The sequence below is a fragment of the Sebastes umbrosus genome, chromosome 10, assembly GCF_015220745.1.
Source record: "Sebastes umbrosus isolate fSebUmb1 chromosome 10, fSebUmb1.pri, whole genome shotgun sequence".
Taxonomy (NCBI): domain Eukaryota; kingdom Metazoa; phylum Chordata; class Actinopteri; order Perciformes; family Sebastidae; genus Sebastes; species Sebastes umbrosus.
In genome coordinates this window covers 17,883,588-17,905,375 of record NC_051278.1, presented here as the reverse complement: position 1 = coordinate 17,905,375, position 21,788 = coordinate 17,883,588, and the positions used below count along the sequence as shown (strand labels likewise).

The 21,788-nt window shown below is 41.4% G+C and overlaps 1 protein-coding gene across 1 annotated transcript in view; it reads right to left on the bottom strand.

The window, feature by feature from the left end:
- LOC119495806 (collagen alpha-1(XIX) chain) overlaps positions 1-21,788 on the bottom strand; it is a 111,196-nt gene that overhangs the window by 6,719 nt on the left and 82,689 nt on the right. The window contains exons 28-51 of the mRNA XM_037782617.1: positions 21,404-21,445; positions 20,120-20,197; positions 19,697-19,732; positions 19,443-19,496; positions 19,190-19,243; positions 18,389-18,430; positions 14,387-14,491; positions 14,155-14,208; positions 13,679-13,732; positions 12,530-12,583; positions 12,318-12,371; positions 11,094-11,138; positions 10,004-10,054; positions 9,797-9,841; positions 8,592-8,618; positions 7,387-7,440; positions 5,465-5,509; positions 5,082-5,126; positions 4,922-4,984; positions 4,459-4,494; positions 2,869-2,913; positions 2,226-2,369; positions 1,194-1,260; positions 957-1,094 (exon numbers count right to left, since the gene is read on the bottom strand). Of these exons, the coding sequence (XP_037638545.1) occupies positions 957-1,094; positions 1,194-1,260; positions 2,226-2,369; positions 2,869-2,913; positions 4,459-4,494; positions 4,922-4,984; positions 5,082-5,126; positions 5,465-5,509; positions 7,387-7,440; positions 8,592-8,618; positions 9,797-9,841; positions 10,004-10,054; positions 11,094-11,138; positions 12,318-12,371; positions 12,530-12,583; positions 13,679-13,732; positions 14,155-14,208; positions 14,387-14,491; positions 18,389-18,430; positions 19,190-19,243; positions 19,443-19,496; positions 19,697-19,732; positions 20,120-20,197; positions 21,404-21,445 (1,432 nt within the window). The remainder of the gene's footprint in view (positions 1-956; positions 1,095-1,193; positions 1,261-2,225; positions 2,370-2,868; positions 2,914-4,458; positions 4,495-4,921; positions 4,985-5,081; positions 5,127-5,464; positions 5,510-7,386; positions 7,441-8,591; positions 8,619-9,796; positions 9,842-10,003; positions 10,055-11,093; positions 11,139-12,317; positions 12,372-12,529; positions 12,584-13,678; positions 13,733-14,154; positions 14,209-14,386; positions 14,492-18,388; positions 18,431-19,189; positions 19,244-19,442; positions 19,497-19,696; positions 19,733-20,119; positions 20,198-21,403; positions 21,446-21,788) is intronic.

Here is a 21,788-nt window from a genome sequence, read left to right as displayed (position 1 = left end):
TCATGTCCACCTGCAGCTTTGTGTTTACAGCAGTAAATGCTGCCTGCTTTAAATATGTGTGGCACAGCATATGGTAGTTGGACTAATTGCTGTATTTAAACACCAACGAGGCGAACACATATGGCGTGGCTACATACATAGATTACAATTACATCAGACAACAAAGGGTTAATTGTCTCCGATGGTTCTGAGCAATCAAATGTTAACGTTGTGTGTTATTTCTAATTCATATTTCAACAGAAGTGGTTATTTTTCTGAGGTGGTGTCACAGACTGTATATAAAGATGGACAACACGTCTCCGCTTTCTCCCCAAAATATCCTTTATACGGGAGCTGCCATCTGGAGATTTTGACGTCATTTGGAGCCGCGGTATCGAGGTCCCGCCCACCTGCACCCGCCCGAGCCAATCGAGAGCCGAGTGCGGCCGCAGCTTGTCAGCCAGACAGCCACCTAGCTGCTATGTTTGCACTACGGTAGCTATCTGGCTAGAAAGACATAAATATCTCTATAACTACATCTATGATCAAAGTGACACATGTTTCTATTACACAGACTCGTGACGGTTATGGAAAGTTAAAGTTACTTTCACTCAGAGCAGCTGTCAATCATGACGTCTCACCCTCTTTTTATAGCATCAAATAACTAATTAAAACCAAACTTATCAGAAAAATGAACACTATAACATACATCAGCGTGATAAGAACTACCTAAAATGACAGAAACCATCTTTGGGAAAAATGTATTTGACGTGTACTTTGACTTTTAAGTTTGGCCCATGTCCCATCTGCTAACATGGACGGGGCGGGATTTATGAGCTATACTGCAGCCAGCCACCAGGGGGCGATCCAGATGTTTTGGCTTCCCTTTTAGGGAGCTGTCATGTCGTCCATCTTTATATACAGTCTATGTGTGGTGTTAATGTCCAGCGGTTCAGTCTGGCAGCCTGAGCTCTTACCATGAGGACCAGGAGGTCCGGGCTCTCCTGGCGGTCCTGGTAATCCGTCCTTTCCAGGAGGTCCTGGAGGCGCGTGGATTTGTGAAGCTAAGATCCCTGCATGTGTCTTCTGCAGCAAGGCGGCGCTTGACAGCTTCTCTACAGGGTAGGAAAAATAAAAAAATTCACATTCAGAATGAAAACTGAGAATAAAGATGGTAAGAAAACATGAAAAATGTAATTTGGAACAATTTGTACCTTCGAAGACCCTCAATACTTCAGTTCTGATGAACATTTTGAGTTCTTCCATGAAGCCGGGATCCCCCTGTGTGTGCAGTGGAGAAGAATACAAAACATTGTTCGTTCATAATGAATTGGCAGCAGAGAGGAGCTACAGTAGTTATCATCACTGCATGAAAATCAAACTGATGCCTGACATGTATCTCAACTCGAAGACCTCTGTCGCACAGTTTGTGGAGACCATCTGTGCCGAAAACAACGGCAGGGAGGACAGATTACTGACGAAATGTTTCTAACTATTCAGTGAAATCCCACCTTGCATTGTAATACCACATCTGCGCCTCAAAATCCAACTTGAAATAAAATAGATTCAGTCTGGGAATATTAAATAAGATATTATGACTCTATAAAGAGACCTCTCGGTGTTACTTTCTGTCCAATTCTGTAGTAAAGCACTCCGTACTTAAGATATGAATCAAGATAGAAAGTGTCATACCAGCTCTGTATGCCTCTAAATGTATGTATTATCAAGGCATATATATATATATATATATATATATATATAAAAACATATGCTCTGCCACTCAAACATTGTTTGAGCTTTCCAGGGTAACAATTGCAAACAATAGTCTGGATCTTGAATCTCTCCAAACAGTTTCCGTCTCTGCTGTGAATGTTATATAACTGCTGTGACCGCGTACAGTGTGTGTAAAATGTCTGTGACACACGGAGGTGTTTTCACCGCTCCGCAGTGCTCTAGGCACGCCCACATATCTCTGTCTTTCTCTCTGTCTCCATCTCCCTCCCTCTCTGACCTTCTGCTGCGCCTGGATGAGGAGTGGGAAGCGTTGAGCAGAGAGAGAACAGCAACCTCCCTTGCACAGACCTTGTTTGATGTCTCATGCAGAAAGCTGTAGCTGCACCGTTTTCCCATACAGGGAAACGAGAACTGAACTAGTTACACAAGCTCAGGAAGGATAACGGTTTTAATCGTCTGGCGGGGGGAATAGTCTTTGTGTGATCGGAGGTATCTGCAACTGCACAGCTTACCAAGAGGTTTGCCTTCTCCAAATGTCCTGGAGCGCCGGTATCTCCTTTTTGACCTGGTAGTCCGATCTGTCCATTCGGGCCAGAGTCACCTGCGCGACCCCTCTCGCCTTGAACACCTCTTTCTCCAGGAATCCCTGGATCACCCTGCGGTAAAGAAGCCCAGACACGTCTCAACTTTTATACGATGCAGCGCTGAGTTCTACAGCATGACAATGAAAACCACATTTCCTGGCTGGCATAAGCTGCACCACGGACACTATTCTACCAGCCTGACTCACCGTGTCACTTAACATGCTGTGCACACTGACCTATTTCTCCTAATGTGTCCAGTCAGTCACCTGTCCCGAGGTTCTGTTGCCAACCATAAAGCTAAAAGCCTCATTTTACATTCTCTATTTGCAAAAAGATTACTGCGCAAAGTGTGACAGAGCTCTTCAATTTTGCCATGCAAATACAAAGGGAAGCTGCAGTGAGCGTTAAATGCCTTTATCTAATGCTTACGTGCTTGTGGGGATTAGTCATATTTGTGCAGAAGTGAAGACTTTCATTACAATTCATCAAAACCTTTTTTTGTGCATTATAGTCTGAGTCATAAAAATAGCTTCTTTTTTTTTTTTAGGAAAGCAGGAACTGTGCTGCTTACACGTTCTCCTTTGGATCCTCTGTCCCCCGATGTTCCCGTAGATCCCTGAGAAAAAGCAGATAAACATGTCATGCAAGAAAGGTAAAGCAGTAACATCTAAATAATTGGAAGGTTATGCTGACTCACTACACACAAATTATTGATGTTCAGGTACAGCAGGGGCTCACATCCATTATTGTAATCTGTATATATGAAGCCGAGATTTCTAATATATACAATATTGGCATTTTGCTCGTATCCACTCCAGAAGTTTCTGTTCTGTTGCCTGCAGAAACAAAACTGTGAGCAAGCTTCTCCTGAATTACTTGACTTTGAGAAACGTACACTTTTCAGATGACTGTGCATTGATTGCTTCTTACTCAGCTCAGGTGTATTGCTTGTATAATATCTCCCCGTACAGTGTTTCACCTTCTGCAATGTCACGGCTTCTCTGCATCACTCCTGTTTCGTTTGAGAAACGCCTGCTCTTTTCCCCCTACCAGCTGTCTGTCTCCACTGTATGGCGGGTGCTGGGAGAGAAAATACCTGTCTCTGGCTTCATGTCACAACGTCTTGTGTCTTCCAATCCCTCCCTGTCACTCCTCATTGCTTCCCTTTACCGTGCTCGCAGCAATACCCCTGGGAGCGTCTTTGTATCAATTTCCTGCTGGATTACAGGAGCCATGCAAAAGACAATCTGGCATGAGGTGGTTTTAAAACGGGCATCTCTTTGTGATGCTGTTCTCCCCTGCCTGCTTTAATCTGCAGTACTCTGTATTCCCCAATGCCTGATGGGAGGCTTAAATCTATCATCTTGCCCACTGAAATGTGCTTCCCTGAGCATTACATTAAACCTCAAAGCAGCGTGCAAGTAGAGGAGTGAAGCCACCTGCTAGATGGCACTGTTGCCCCACCAAAAAGTCAGGCGCTATTGCAGAAAGACATGACTGTATAAGGGCTGTATGCAATGCTGAGATTTTTTGCTGGAAGAATATTAACTAATAATAATAAGCAAACAATGAACTGTTGGGGTTGTCATTGAGGGGGGGAAGAAAAAATCTTGTAAATCAGACAGCAAAACAGTAACACTCACAGTCAAACCAGTTTGGTATTAGACTGTATAATGTGTTAGTAATGGCCATTCACAGCAGATCTGTTCTGCATGCTGTGAGCCCACTCTGTGTGATTATGAAGCAAACAGTGTATAATACATCTGATCAGTCACCTAAAAGCAGACTTTGCTGCAGTATTTGTTTCAATTTTTCGCCAGGTTCATCAGGCAGGAAAATGCATATTTAATCTAAGTGTGTACTGCCCTCTATTACAAACATTTTATCATTGCCTGAAAGCATTAACTGTATAATTAGGGTAAAAAGACTAAAAGTCAACAAAGCCTTAAATCTGCAGGATTTCATTTAGTTTTTATCGTTAAAATCTCAAATATGCAAATAGGTTTAATGCACTCAGGATGCTGTAGCTTGAGGGTGGGATGGGAGGAGGGGAGGGTGTTTGAGGGGGTGGGGATAAAAATCTGCTGTGCCATCTTTCTGTAGCTCGGCTGATGTAAAGCACTTTCTATAAGGGGATTTGCGACGCGTTCGCACAACTCACCTTGTATCCCGCAGTTCCATCTTTTCCAGGTCTCCCCTGCTCAAGGAGTGCAACACAAACAAAGACATTTTGTATCAGCTCCCGCCTTCGATTGGATCAGCACTGTTGCACTCCTAGTAATCTCCACAGTTAATGAGATATCTCAACCAAGGGATAATGATCCTGATTGCTGTGCGAACACTGTCCCATTGTGCGCTTACAGGGAAAATTACAGAAACCATCTCTGATGGTAATTACATAGTGGGTTGTAATCATGTGCAGGACAAGTGATCGCTAACATACATATTTATCCATATTGTCCTTGAATCGTGTTCTTTTTTTCTCTCCTGTATAATAACAATCTGCTGATGTGAAGGAGCAAGCGTGTTACTCAAAGCTCCATTTTCCCAGCCTGGACATTACACAGCAACAGCTAGCAGTGATTATATTGGGAAGAGCAACAGAATTCATGTAGCATCCTTACAGCAACACCTTGGGGTCCCTCGGGCCCTGGGAATCCTGTCTCTCCGAGCGGCCCCCTCTCACCCTGTCAGAGAACAGAGACAGCCGATGTGTCAGTCGCCAGTGACAAAGGAATGACACGTGGATTGACAGCTCAAAGGGAGTTAGAGGCTGAGGCTCACCGGCTCTCCTGGGATCCCTAGCTCTCCGCGAGCGCCGGGCTTCCCCTGTCAATCACAACATAGGAAGAGATCAGGCCGTGTTTGACAGGTCCTCAATGGTGTCATATCAACAGCACCTCTGCAAGCCTCCCTTTTATAATACACCAACCAGTCTGCTATAACCTCACAGAGAATCCACTCAACAGACCACAGGTATAGATCCGAGCTATTAATCAAAGCGGTGTTGTGTTATGGGACTTCTGTTTTGATGGTTGTTATTCTTGTGTTGCTTTGTGGAACATCATCGACTTGTTGCCAAGAGCGGACTTAAACAACACAGATGATACATCAAGGAGGAGTGTGAGTCGGCGTAAATGAATAAAAAAAAAAAAGAAAATACTTACTGGAGGACCTAACATCCCAGGTGGACCAGGCAAACCAATATCACCCTGAGGGAAACATTGCAGACGTGTCAGATAGATGACATGCACGTAACATAAAGAATACACATAAATCACTGTCAAGCAGACACGTATAGATACTGATGTCAGAAACTGCCTAAACCTGGGTGTAATGGATGCTCCTGGGCCTATCACTGTTTGGACAAATAATGCAATAGCCCTAAACACTTAAAAACACAAGTCTCTACTTAGACAAAATCACAAATAGGGAGTTATGATAAACAACCTGCTTGTGAACTTACGTCTTCTTCATATTTCAACAGTAAACACTTTGCATATGTCACACCTTTGACAGTATTCCCCTAAAGGATAAATTACTCTGAATGTCACAGAAACTGAAACGTTCCACCCCTCAACACACACAGTCACACACTGCCTATCAAGTGGCAACTTTTCCAGACAAATTTAGATGTAGGAAGTTGTGAAAAGTTGCATGCAGGGCTAGCTTTATAATTTTGCAGATGGTTAACTATTATTTTATTTATTTACTTTACTATTTAAAAGGGACCATGTACAGTTTAAACATAAATGTCGCCATTTGATGCACCGTACCAGATTATAGCTTTAAACTAATTTGCATCTGTAGTCCCTTGGCAGGTCACAGAGTAATAACATAAAGTTATACAAGAAAGAACACACAAGACACGCGATATAAAGCTATGCACAATAGCGCATCACAAATGTATGCTTGTCAGATTAAAGCAAGTCATGGTCAGTGAGTACATAGCTGAACAGCATTCAACAGATTTTTTAAGCTGGTTTTGAAAGTGCTGATAAAGCTGCAGCGCCTCACATCTTCTGACAGGGTCTTCCACTCATTTGTGGCTTTTAGAGAGAAAAGCTGATTGCCCAAATGCAGTGTGGCAAAATGATATTGTACAATCTCGTGTAGAAGTTATTCTTGAGGATCTAATAGACTTTACAGAGCTAGTATACACAACATCATGTAGGGGAGGAGGGGCCAAACCATTAAAAATGTTAAGCGCAAATTCAAAAATAATTTTAAATTCTATTACGCTAATGCTTTGGCTCCAAATTGCTGTGGTATTAGTGCATATGCAGTTCAGAGATCTCAACCTGAAATTATTTTGGTCAATATTTCAAAGATTTAATTCTAAAAATAATTATTTTCCCTTAAATCTGCAGTAGGCAAAATATTTTTAGCATCATTGGGCAAAATTTCCATAGTAACCTTTCAGCATATTGTAATTCAAGTATTCTGAGAGAGAACTAAACTTCTGCACCTCCTCATGGCTCTGTTTTCAGGCTTTAAAAAATCTAGCCCATAATCGGAGACTTTGACCAATCACAGGTCATTTCAGAGAGAGAGCGTTCCTATTGGCTGTTCATTCAACGAAGGCAGCTGTCAATCACTCCTAAACTCCAATCAAACGGTCAAACTAGGCAGCGCTGATCAAATATGAATTAATAGTATGTTACTGTAATGACTATTTCTTTCCTCAAATGTTTTCAGAAACATCTTGTAGTGTACGGTTTAGATGTAAAATGAGAAAGTTTGCACTGGCTGACTTTTTTTCAGATTACCTGTCTCATGCACTACTGTCAAGATATAGCGACCGTTTTATAAAAAAAAACCTTTTTTTAATAATATGTGCTCTAATCTTGCCTACTTCAGCTTTACGTTGACTCATAACTTCAACTGCAACGCATACTGTGTTTCACTTTCTCACTGGAAGCGTTTTTTTTTTTTAACAGTTTTGTAGCTGGATATCTCATTTCAGAAATAAACTCTCTCAGTGGTCTGCAATGAGAATGAAGAACAGTGAAAGCACTCTCTCTCACTTTGTAATCAGGTTAGGTTCATGGCAGATGAGATGCTTCTCTGGGCTGATACTGTTGCTTACCTTGTAGCCGGGGAGCCCTTCGAGCCCGGGTAATCCCATGGCCCCCGTTTCCCCCTATGAGAGAAAAACACACCGCTCGCTGTGTCAAGACAAAAAAGTCACAACTGATGGAAGGTTGTTAGTTCCCCCTTTTTTGAAACCAAGAAAAATTTGTGTCTGTTTGGTGATGAGCTCCTGGAAGGTAAATTGTACCTGTATAAGGCTGTCAGTAAACATTACGCATGCAGAAGCAAAAATAGATCAAAGCTACATAAAGGCGAGTAAATTAAATTCTGCAGGAGCCAAGATTTCCATCTCCCCTCTTGATATCCTCGGTGACATATTAATACAAGCCTTCATGTGTCAATATGAAGATAATCCTAGGAGGACAACATTTCAACCCGAGTGCATCATATTATATGACCTATGACGCATGCTGTCACACCTTGTAGGCTATAGAGACGGAATAGAAAAAGAGCCCCATTTGACAATCACAATCAGACTTGCTTTCTGCTCTAAAAATAGACACCCATTCCCAGAGCTCGAGCAACTGCTGGCCTCCATCTACCTCATCTTGCTCAAGCTGCCATGGAGAAATGCCATTACACAGAATAGAGGGGCAACCGGTGCTGACATAGACGGATTGTGCAGGTAATTGTCACACATGTAGATTGTCATGAATAAGCGAGTGCGACTAAGGGGAGAGTGGGCCAGCCAGAGGATCAGCTGTGAGACGGATTGGGGCAATTCTACCACAGCACTGGAGCCGCTCACACAATTTATTAAAATGTCAAATTAACATCCCGGTGAAAAATCACTGTGCAACAAAACAATAAAACACGCAATTGGCCCCGTGAGAATAAAGAATTCAAGTTGATGGCGTTGAATTGTTTCCACGTCTGCGTGGATTGTTTTCAGGCATCAGTATGGGGGGAAGGGCATTTGAAGTGTACAGAGAGTTCATGGGTTCCCACTGGCAAGACAATATGGTACAACAGTTTCATATTTGCAGGAGACATGATCATTTTTTCGCTGTGTGTTGGCGTTCTACTGAGAGTGGTTAAGTGCTCAGACTTGAGGGTGTATTGACTTATGCTGTAGAGAACCGCAGAGACAATGATAGAAAGCAACTGGAAACTCTGACTTCTCTATTTTTTGGGCAGCACAGGAAAATAGACAAAAATATTTCATAAAAATACATCCCAGAATGAAAAGCTTCAACTCACCGCAAGTCCTTCATCTCCTTTGAGACCCTTAAAAGAGAGAGAGTGAAAAAGAGGACAGATTACTCCCATGAATGCGACAACCGCTACTGCGCAAATCATAAATATAGTCTGAAATGACATGTGGCTACTGTATGTTAGTGTCATTAAAATTTATAGCGTTCATTATTGCTTCTCTTGTCTGGCAATGTCTGTCTGTATATCATGCTTACATTGTGTTATATGAGACTGGTGAGATTGCGGTCTTTCTCAAGCAAGATTTGAAATGATCAGGATCATATAATCCAGTTTGGTTATCACACATGCTTTACAAACATTGGTACATTTTCAGTAAAGCATTTTTTCTCATTAAAAATAACAAGATTTTTTTTAAGCTTGTAGGGTCCTTAAACACAATGACATATTCAACTGAGCTGGATGTCTAAACCTGCTTTTCCCTGGTAGTATTCACACTGTTATTGACTGAAATATTTCACCTTCATATGGGCTTGTTACTCACAGCAAACAAATATTGAATAAATCCTTCCCCAAAGTTAAGATGATTCAGACGAGTAGACCTTAAGTCCTTATGTCAAAGCAGTTACAGACAAGAAAACAAATTGAATGAATTGCATATATTTGTCCTCTTGTCCCTCTTAACACTGATGAGGATGCTCTCTAATTGGTCTGTTGGGGCTGTGATGGATGCAGTGAGAGGGAGGGAGAAGCATCCTCGAGATTGAGCTGTGGTTCATGTGCATTGTCCACTGGGGATATTGGAGTGTCGCCTTTTTTGTCACCACCTTTAGTGTTGGTGGATGGATCCCTGCAGGGCCTGTGAATGAATGTCTCCAAGGAGACTGGACAAGATTAGAAGCGGTCTGATAAGGCGGAGCAGGGGGGGAGCTGATAAGCAAATCGGGTCACTTGGGCGCGACTGAAGTCCATTTAACATATCAACGGTGTTGTGTGTCCTGCGGCGGGTCAGAAACACCTGTTTGAGAGTCAGGAAGCCTCTTGGTCTTCACCAACCACCAGCTCTTGATGAACATGATTGACTGTGATAGGGCCTCAGTAGCCGAGATAACACTGGAGGGCTGGACAGGTTATTTGTTATTCAGCTCTCCTAGGTTCTGCGGCTCATACAGTACCAACGTGCCTGTGTGCTGGTGTTTCTCCACAGCGCACTGTAAAGGATTTGCTTCAGGCATAACAATGATTATGCTTACCGGAGCACCGGGAGCTCCAGGGGGTCCTAAAATAGCTCCGCCACTCTGAAAAGACATTGTTTTAAATGTTAGGACTATATATTTTACAATGTGGGTCAAACACATATTAACCACAAGCATAGATTCTTGTCTTTTATGATTGAAGGCGCTATGACAATGGATCACGATGACATTATCGCCAAGTTGAGTCACTTGAAAAGTCTTTACCTGCAGCTTGTACAGACTGCTCATCCCGTTGCCCTCCACACTGGGTACACCCTGAAACACAATCAACAGTAAATCTCCTCTCTGAGACTATCCTCACTGCTCTGTGTGTTTTAGGCACCAAGGGTCTTTACAGAAAAACTGTACAGTAGGTCTGGAGCAGTTATACACTGTTAAACCCTTAAAAGCTACATGAGAGAGATCAATAGCTCATTTGGTGATTACACAAAGAGAGGGAAAGAGCGTGCGAGAGAGTGAGACGTGAAAAGAGGAGGAAAAACAGAGAACAGTGGATTTAATAATCCTTGAGCCAGTGGTAATTCACAAAACGAGAGTATTTCAGAAATACAAAAGAGCACAGCGATTAAAAGAGATCCGGCTATGAGAACTAGGTAATCTAGTCTTCTTGGGTAGTATTAGGCCATAAAATAATGTTTTTCCCATGATAGATTGGTAGAGGACAGCTATTGTAAATGTAGAAGGAGTCAAGGTTCTCATTTAGAAGCAAGCGGATGCCTGTGCCCTTTTCAGGCCACTGAGCCATCCCCTGTCCTCCCAGACTGCAGTTTATGAGACCAGGGTGTGGGAGGAGGGGTGGGGGGGAGCACGGCAGGTTCAAGGGGACGGCTGATGAATTATAGATTTGCCTTTGGAAGTGCTTACTCACTGGCCTTTTAAAGGGTACGAGCATGATTCAATGCCAGTGAGCAGGTCGCCACAATTTCATCATATGTGTGCTTGTTTGTCAGTTATGTTTTTCTTGCGACACTAAATACTGTTAGAGTGAGCACAATATAAGTGCACTGACGGTCATTTCTGTAGGAGGAAGACGCCAAGGTAAGGTTTTGGCTCTGACCTCCACTGGATCATGGGAAAATAAGTTCTTTGGATAGCGCTGAGAAAAGCCAGATGATTAAATGTTTTCAACGTGCCGACTGTGTTCAATAGATGGCTTAAAGTCTGTAACCTTAAGAACAAATAAGGTGAGTTTGAGTAACAATATAACAATAAAATGTATTTAAGCTTACATGTTGGACGTCATTGAACCTGTTATTATTACCATCTGGCTCTCGTTGAGGCTTTAGGAACTTACCGGAGGCCCTGGAAGCCCTTGTCTGCCCGGGGGTCCTTCCCCTCCCTGCCAAACACAAACCAGAGGGATTGTTAAAGGTGTCTGTGAAAATGGAAATGTTTATCAAGCACAGTCCCATGCTAATGCATTCCCATCTCATTTGCCAACTCTGAGAAAAAAAGATTCCTTTAAAAAAACTGGTTTCTTACACTTTGATGCATATAGCATAAATAAAAAGCTTTGAATTATTCAGTTTAAAAAAACAACAACAACAATTTCTCTTCAAAATGTATGATAAAACTAAATGTTAAGGGGAAAAAACATGCAGAAATGTTATTTAGACTCCCTGTCAAAACCATTTATTTATTACTTTTATATTTATTAATTTGAGTCATGGTGTCATATCTGAATACTTTGCATGCAAATGAGCAAACATAGAGTTATAAGTAAGTCATATACTGTAGTGTACACATTCATCCACTATATACTGTAGGGCTGACCCAAATGCTTCAAAGCTTCGATCATTGCCTTGATAAATGGTAAATGGTAAATGGACTTGCGTTTATATTGTGCTTTTCTAGTCTTCCGACCACTCAAAGCGCTTTACACTACATGTCAGTATTCACCCATTCACACACACATTCATACAGAGGCCACTAAAGTGCCAATCCCATCAGGATCTAATTTAAATACTCATTCTCACACCGATGGCTATGCCTTCGGGAGCAATTTTGGGGTTAAGTGTCTTGCTCAAGGACACATCGACATGTGACCCAGAGCAGCCGGGGATCGAACCACCGACCTTCCGATTGGTGGACAACCTGTTCTACCCTCTGAGCCATATATATATCTATATATATATAGATATAAATATGTAATAATACAGTACAAACCCCAAAACAGCCCATGAAAAAAGGAACAATCCCACAACATTATTCATTATTCATATTCAACATTAATTATTATTAGTTATTCTCAGACGAATATCACTGTTTGTTGTGTGTAGAGGTGCTTGTGTGTACAGTAGTGTGGTAGCAGCACTTAAACGGCGGAGATGGAGACAGACATGAGACAACATGTCAGCCTGCTGCACTGCGCCGAATACCTTCGAATATTTCTCACCGAAGCTTCGAAGCCCAAAAAATGGTTTTCGGGACAGCCCTAGTATACTGTATATAAAGCACAGGAAGACATATACTCTACCTACATTATATAGATAAATGCTTAAATGGTAAAACACCTTACTCTGTCTCCTTTTCCTCCTTGTTGACCCATCGGACCAGGTCTACCCAAAAGCCCCTGCAAGCAGAACAGCATCCTGTTTTAAGCAATGACCTCAGAAAAAAAAAGACTCACACATGTCGAGATAAAGTAACCATAAAAAGGTACTTTGTTTTATGAAATAATGACAGAGATTCTGTATAATATCAGAGCATGTGAATAACAGTTCCTCTTACCGGGGCCCCCGTACGACCGGTCACACCAGGAAGTCCCGGTACTCCTGAAGTCCCCTGGAGGAGACAAAGTGATCACCATTTTCTTAAAATAACGTCTCAAGAATATTTACATTCATATTTTACAGCAACAGAAACATTAAGGAGAAATACAGCGGTAGGAGAACTCATTCCAATGTGCAAACTGAGAGCTCAAGAGCTCTATACTCTGTACTCTATACTGTTTGTGCCTCACGCCTGTTCAGGATGTTGACTTGTATTTGAAAAAGGTACATCAATGTGAACACCAAGCAGCTCACAATTTTACAAATGGGTCCTCATGTGTGCAAAGTAAAACAATTATTACAGTCAGTCTATTGTAATATTTCCATATATGGCGAAATAGATGTTGTGGGCCTGCTGTATTACTGCCACTTCACTACAGACTAAGGAGTAAAATGTAATTTAATGATCCAATTTCTTGATGCCTGGAACAGCTTTCTAGGAATCCATTAGTAACAACAATCACAGACGAATTAATACAGCACATAGAGCTTGCTACTGTACTGTATTGAGGAGTCACTGCAATGACTGCTGGGATTATGTTCACATTTTCTTATCTTTGAATATACAGAAGCTGTGAAACATTCCAGTGTGCCAACTTTGTACTGTTGCTTGTATTTTACAGATGGCATTGCCTGTGTTTCTCTCAATGATTTCTTGTATCATTGAAAGGGGGAAAAAAAAACTTCAACAGGGGATATAAAACATGTTTTTATTGAGCCTATAAAATCTAGAAACAAGTCTGCCTTTTAGCGAAAAAGCTCCTGCCATTGCAGTTCAATGCTGAAGGTTGACCTATGAGATGCTTCTCAGCTCCTCTAAAGAGTGCCTTGTTTTTTAATTAGCACACACACACATGCAGGGCAGGCTCTTTATAAAGTAGCTCCTCGGAGTGCAAAAGATAGGGCATGGTGCGCACACAGCACTGTGGATGGCTTTTGATAGCTTCTTTTGAAAGCAGACTTTCAGAGTAGACGGGCTTTAAGATGTGGCAGACATTACAATATATTTACATTCTTTTGAAAAACCTACCGCTCAATGTCACAGTGACTTCCGGATGGTTAGATAACTACCGGATTAATTTGTTTAGATTCAACTTTTCTCACTCACCTCGTCACCTTTATCTCCAGTGGGGCCTGGGAACCCTCTCTCTCCTTTTACTCCCTGCGGGGAGGCAGAACCAATGAGGGAGGCAAAAAGTGTTTTTCACCAAAACATGAAAGGGCCTAAAACTAAAGGCTGATGGGTGTAAACTTCAAAAATGTCTCTTCCCATCTCACAGCACACGACTTGAAATTGCCTAGCCTGTTTCACTGTGGTACAACACGGTATCCATAGCAACAACTCCTGCAGCGAGCATATGAGAAGTGTACAGAATAATATGAGTCGTAGAACAGCTGGTTAGGCTTCCAGAGATAATCCAAAAGGCTATTTACGAAAAGAGTATGTCAACATAGCCTCTATGCATTAGATTAAACACACGTTTCAATACACAATATCATATAATTAGTGTTACAAATTCATGCTGTGAATCTGAGTAGATCGTTTAGATCCACACAAACAATTACTGATATTTGCTTGCCTACCTTTGGGCCTTCTTTCCCAGGGTTACCCATGGGACCTCTTACACCTGGATCCCCCTGTTTAGGATAGACGTACACAATGCATATGGGTGTAAGCACTCTCAAAGTGATAAGCAACCCCAAGAGTCAATTTAAATTTAATTTAAGTGTCATGTAATGCAAAGCATCACGGTTAGATTAACATGTTCACAGCATCTGTTCCAAATTGCCTGGCACGCTGACGAGTTACTCATACCTTTTCTCCCACCAGGCCTTCTACTCCTTGCTCTCCATAGGACCCCTTCTCTCCCTTCTGCCCAGGAAGCCCCGGGGCTCTCGTCTGGCACACACTGCAGGCGTTCTGCCAGCGCCGGCACCGCAGGAAGCAAAAGTGGTGGCACAGATAAGATTTCATCAAGTTGAGCTGGAGCACTGCATTTTCGCCCTTTATTATGTCACATCCCCCGGGTGGAGGACAAGACCTCAACTGACACAAAGTGTTCTCTAAATGTCTGCAGAGCGGAATAATGTGAACCCACCACGAGTGTCTCTCATCTAGGTGAGTGGTGAACTTTGTCAAACTCATTGACTGTGACATTTAGGTGAGAATCTTAAATATCATTGTCCCCGGTCCAGTCTAGATATAGGCACTGCACCTTCCAGGAAATAGCTAGGAGCTCTGAGTTGATGGGAGGCGGTAGAAACGGGTGTAATGCACCATTAAAAAGCAGCATTGAAAAGAAGCTGAAAATGGGAAATAGTCTGTACATGCTTAATTGTGATTAATCACACATTTTGTATCTGTTCAAAATGCACCTTAAAGGGAGATTTTTTAAGTATTTAATACTCTTATCAACATGAGAGTGTGATTTCTTTATGCAAATGTATGTATATATTTATTATTGGAAATCAATTAACAACACAAAACAATGACAAATATTGTCCAGAAACCCTCGCAGGTACTGCATTTAGCATACAAAATATGGTTTAATCATAACATGGCAAACTCAAGCCCAACAGGCAACAACAGCTGTCAGTGTGTCAGTGTGTTGACTTGACTATGACTTGCCCAAAACTGCATGTGATTATCATAAAGTGGGCATGTCTGTAAAGGGGAGACTCGTGGGTACCCATAGAACCCATTTTCATTCACATATCTTGAGGTTAGAGGTCAAGGGACGCCTTTGAAAATGTCCACGACAGTTTTTCCTCACCAAAATGTAACGTTAGTTTGGAGCGTTATTTAGTGTTCTTCACAACAAGCTAGTATGACATGTATGTGAACAGTATCTTCACTCTAGCTTTAAAACTGAGCCCGCTACCACCTAAAAATTGCAAGTTGCGTCAATGCGTTAGAGAAATTAGTGGTGTTAAAACACATTTGCGTTAACGCATTATTATTGCTTTAACTTTGACAGCCCTACTAAAACAAAATAAGGAGCGCATGCTATTATTGAGTATATGAATGAAAAGAAACAAATAACTGAGTTGAATATGTTTAGTCATTTTTGTATGTGTCATCAATGTGTTGGAAGCACTAATTGAAGCGTCACTAAGCAACTGTGATGAAGGCATTAAACAGAAGCTGAGAGAGCACTTAATGGATAAAATAAGTTGACACTGAGAGGTGACAGAACATTATAATACTTCTGGCGTTTGGTTTTATCTATCAATGATTAGTCATATGATGGCATTATATTAATTTTCAGAGTTGACATGCATTACATATTAGAAGTTATTATTTAGCTAAGTGCTGTCCTGCAGGTAACATTGTTAATTAAGGTGACTAAGTTGCTTCAATCAAAAGGAGAAAAAAAAAGAACAAACTGGTAATTTGCATGGACTTTGATGGAAGTGGCCATTATGAAAGGTAACAGCCACAAAAAGGATCTCAGGTAATAAAAGCTGAAGGCTGAAAAGTGTTTCACATTACGTTTGGCCTCGTGGTCCCAGTGCAAATTCTGCGTTTGGTCAGTGATTGATGGAAAAATTAGGGGCAATAGCCTTTCAAAGTGAGAGAATAAAGATGGTACAGACTATGGAAAGAAGACTGGTGTATTTTAGGGACTTCTTTCAAATCTTTGGTAGGAGCGTTTAGGATTCTTACCAGACGCTTTAACGTTAGGTAATTGGAGGTGAAGGTTTAAGTGACAAGGGAAATCTACCAGAGGAAATTAAATAAAAGCATTTCAGAAGTAAGAGAAGTGAGCACTATTCTCATGGGCTTATTTGGGTTTTTGCTTGAATCTGAAATACATAGAATAGTATGTTTGAAGCAGTGGTGCATCCCAGGTTTCACCGTGGTTGATCAAACTCACTTACTATGAACCAATACACAAGAGGCCATGCTGTGCTGCCACATTTGATATGCCATCTATACTAATCGATTTAGACATGCCATAACAAAAACAATCATCCTTTTCTTTTGATGAATTTAATGATAAACATATACGCCGTCATGGAGTTATGGTCACACGATAATTTAGTATTTCTATCTTTTATCTGCACGGGTTAATGTTTTATCTGTACATCAGACAGATTGTTAAGCTAATTTAAAGGGTAACTTTAGTATTTTTCAACCTGGGCCCTATTTTCTCACGTTTTTGTGTCTAACTGACTAACACTAACAACAATGTCTGAGATTGGTCCAGTGTTGAGGGAGAGCGCTGCAGATGACAGCTGCTCTCCCCAGCTCTTTTCAAGATGTCGCCGTGCTAGTTGGCAGCCTGTTGCAGCAGCTCCCGGTGTGTGTTTTTGATCATTAAAGTACATCTATCTATCTATCTATCTATCTATCTATCTATCTATCTATCTATCTATCTATCTACCTACCTACCTACCTACCTACCTACCTACCTACCTACCTACCTACCTACCTACCTATCTATCTATCTATCTATCTATCTATCTACCTACCTATCTACCTACCTATCTATCAATCTATCTATCTATCTATCTATTTATCTAGCTGCTCACAGGCTGCAATGTAATCCTATTGGGGCAAGCTGGCACCGTCATTTACGTCCACTAAAAGTGCTTATTTTTGCCATGACAGGCTCTGATTGTTATTATAAGTGTCTGACATTATGGAAAGAGTCTCGCTCAAGGAGAAGTCTCGTTCTGAAATCTGGTGAGGTGACGTGTTGGCGGAAGACAACGGTGGAATACATCGATGGTGGAAACGTGAGGGCCAGTGGGGCAGAGTTTGTTGTGTGAAAGCTTAGCTTAGAACCATCTAAAAATATTTCAAATGTCATGGCTGAATATTTAGATGATTTTGACTATGTGGATGAGGTCTTTGAAATCGATGATTTCACAACGAGACTTCTCCTTGAGCAGGACTTCGACACAATAACAATCAAACCGGATCAAGCAAAAGGTAAGAAAAACGTTTTATTTCTCTGTAGGGTCCTTTCCATAATGTTGTCAGACACTTATAATAACCTGAGCCTGTCAGTGGTAAAAACAAGCACTTTTGGTGAACATAACGTTACATTGACGTTGCTCACTTGCCCTTGCAGCTTGTTTCACGGCTGCCGGTTACAGCGTTCACCCTCAATACTGGACCAATTTCAAAAAGTGTTGTCCCCATTAGTCACTTACACACGAAAACATGGGAAAATAGGGTCCAGGTTGAAAATGACCAAATCTATCCTTTAATTATAATAGGGCAAACACAATGAGTGATATAACCTCATTTTCCACATCTGACACCTGACTGCTGCCCCATTAAGACGGATTGGTGCAGTATTCTCATCATGCTGCATAGTCATCTCCTTATGAACAGTAGGAACAGTATATCGTTTTTTTTGCGTCTGGCATGCAGCATCCTCAAGCAAAGAGAAACACACTATTATTGACAGCTGAGAAATTGACTGCTATGAAATAAACTATGAAATTGGTGGGAGGAAAATTGCTACATTGCCATCATTTTTTTCCAAAACTGAGTATGTTAACTAGCTATGTTTAATTAACAGGCTTTATTAAACATGTTGTCATACAGTATGGCTTGACTGTGCACCTGTGTTGAATGAGTTTGAGAGTATTTGAATGTCTTTTCTACACATACTTCTCCCAGTCATCCTGATGGAGGCACTCGAGGGCTTTCTCTCTAAACTGATAGCATCCATACATGAGTAAAAAAAGTACCCTTTGAAATGAACAGATATTGATCATTTAACTACTAAGCCGGGCATCCCTTTGCATGTTATTGTTTGTGGAAAAACTGTAATTATCATTAACTATGAAGATAAAATACCTTGAGTAATGCACCCATGTCTCCAACAATTGGCAGGGCAGTCTGTCAAAGGAAAAAGAAAAAGAGAAATCCATGAAACATTGCCACAGTTGTAATTTCAGAGCTGACAAATCTTTCATGTTTTGGAAATATTGTGCTGTTGTTTGTTCAGTGCAACTGCATCTGCTAAATTGCTCCAAACATCAATTTCTGAGAGCATCTTATATGCCTTTAAGGAATGTGAACATTTTTTAACAAATTTTTCATTCCGGTGTTTCATTTTCTGTTTTTATCTGTAACGCTTGAGGAAACAGTTTAATAACTTTGTTGCTGGAAGACAGAGTCCTCACATCTTCAAAACAGTGTTGTTCTCTGGAGCTGAGGAAAACATTTTGAATTGCAGCCCATATATCTTTTGAAAAACATAAAAATGGACAATAAATGGGTTTCATGGGTCTTTACAACACATGAATATATATAAGTTAAAATTTACAAGGCTTTGATGCAGCGGCGGCGACAGCACTCGTATTGTACTCACACTACAGCTATCACAACTAAATGTTGCTTATTTGAAACACATGAAAAGACAAGAAAGAGATAAAAACATGTGCTAACAACAGGGTGCTGCCAATTTAGTCGTAAACAGCAACATTTTCCTGAGAGTGATGTTGGTTAGTGAACAGCAGGACTGGCTGTTAATTATCTTAAAAACTGGAGCTGCACTGTGAACAATGACTTTAACTTTAAGTTTAGCGAAGTAGTTCTCACTGAAGATCAGTGATGCTGAACTGCAGAAAGCAAAAATGAGATTTTCTCACTTACTGGTTCACCTGGGGGTCCAGCAGGACCCGGGGGGCCTGGCCTACCAGGGGAGCCCTTTAATTGAGACAAAGAGAAGAGTTAATAATCCTCCTGGCTGTGACAGCCGACATGCAAAGGCTATAACTCTGCTTTCACACCCATCTCAGCTGGTGGGGATTTGTGTCCAGGAGCCGTGATACATTTCAGCCGCCTTTTATCTTGCAGATGAGTGAGGGAGTGAATAAGAGTGGAAGCACAGACTGATCTCACTCACCTCTCTTCCAGAAGATCCAGGAGGGCCCGATAAACCTGGGTGTCCACGAGGGCCCTGAAAAACACACAGATACTCGATGATTTTACCAATCTGCGTTATACAACCGGATAACAACTGATAAACAGTGCAGAAAGTTATTTGGATTGTAAAATAATCACTCATCGATGCTGCTAGTCACGACATCAATGAGCTGAACGACCTGTAAAAAATAAACTTCGAACATGTTGTTTGTGTGTTGTTGATTTTCCACATACCTCCGTTCCCGACTTTCCTTGGGGTCCCATGCGGCCCTGAGAACACATCACACATCTTGTTAACACTACCTGCCCTCTGGCACCCGGGATCCAATAAAGGGATTGTGTTAGACACCTTTTGCTCTATTGATTGTCTGTCTCCAACAATCCTGTGCTTCAAAAATGAAAGCAGACTCACTCACAATCAAATCTGTGTGAGGTTCAAACTAGCGGTGAGGAGCGTATATGATGAAGGCAGAGTGCAACGCGCCAGCACCTCACAGTAATGACCAGCGTTTTCATCTGAGAGTTCATTTAATGAAATGATATTCAAAGAGGATCTCGTTCTTCAGATGCCTAAAGACTAGAATCTGGAGGTATCGTAGTTTGAACTAAATAATGAATGTGGGAGACACAGAGCAATCAATACAACATCATACTCACAGGCGAGCCTATGATGCTCTCTCCAGATTCGCCTTTGTCACCGTGGTCTCCTGGCAATCCCGGGACACCTCTCTCACCCTGAGAGAAATACAAGGGAGCAGTCAGTGGGATGTTAGTGATGAGTGTAGAGCTACTGCACTGCATGATTACAGTCATTAACTATTCAAACTCTGCCAGAGCTCATTTTCCCTTTATGTTTTTGCCTATAAGGGTAAGAAACACAACTGGGTTCAAGGCCAATGGCATGCACATGTTCATTATGTATTTCATTTGAACTGCGATACACAGGACGTTCAAATGTACCATTATACCTTTGATAATTGGGGCATCTTTAGTGCATTATTTAGCAAATCTGCAAACAAACTCAGCATGATATCATCACAAAACCCTGAACTCTCTACTACAGTCTTAAAGTATGTACATACAGTACGTGAGCGCATTTTGATTTCGTGAAACCTAGTTAGCAAGCAAGCAAAGAGGTCTAAACCAGGCATTCACAAAGACTGGGTCGGGACCCACAGGTGGGTCGCAGGAGATTTCATTAGGGCATTTGCAGAATTTCTTCCATAGTCTTTTATTTAACATTTATATCTGCAGAACATCTTTGAGGCACATGAGGGAGCCTGAATGTTCGTATTGTTCTTTTAACATTGAATCTTATATGAAAGGCTAGCGTACATTCAGTTTGTTTTACTGATGAGAGAAAAAAAACAAGAGCGTGTTAATTCCACCTAAATGCATTTATTAAACATATCTCTTCATTAAGGCAGGTTTTAATGGTCGGTGCAGTTGTTAGCACTGTCGCCACGCAGCAAGAGGGTCGTAGGTTTGAATCCGGCTTGGGGCATGTTCTCCCTGTGTTAATGTGGGTGTTCTCCGGCTTCCTCCCACAGTCCAAAGACATGCAGGTTAGGTTAATTGTTGACTCCAAAAATTGCCCGTAGGTGTGTATGTCTATTTAGGTGTTCGTACTGGGAAGATTCACCTCAAAAAAAATTATTCGCTGAGTTACAGACGTCTCTTTCCCAATGTAAGTCTATGTGACGGACACGGAAGTTGCAGTACCGCCGTTTAGCCACTATGAAAGACTGGCGCACTTCCTGGGGGCTTAGTGTACTCCCAATATCAACCCACCCTTTTTGTTTTTCCTTTTAACAGTATTAACGTAAAACATACATACTGTAGTTGCCATTAATAAATAAACTGATGTATCAGCAGAAGATAACATAGTGAGCAGCATAGATGGTTGTGTTGGTGATGCTTCACCACCACAGAGCTTCCTACCTTGGGCCCACGAGACCCTCTGCTTAGAGACAACCCATCGCCCTATAAAACAACAGGAAGAAGACATCAGGATAGGGTTTCAATGCACATTCATCAGCAATTCACTTTGAGACCCGAGGTGCAGCCATAAAAAGCTCTTCTACTGCTGAAAACAGGGATATTGAATCTGTACGAGCTACACCCAACAGTGCAGTCTGAACATCTATTGCACATCTGTCCATCCTGAGGTTTCTTCCATTTTTTCCCTGTTAAAAGTTTTTTTTGGGGGGTTCATTTTTCCTAATCATCTGTGAGGATCATAAAGGACAGAGGGTGTCGTATGCTGTACAGTAAAGCCCCCTGAGGCAGATTTGTGATTTGTGATACTGGGTTATATAAATAAAAT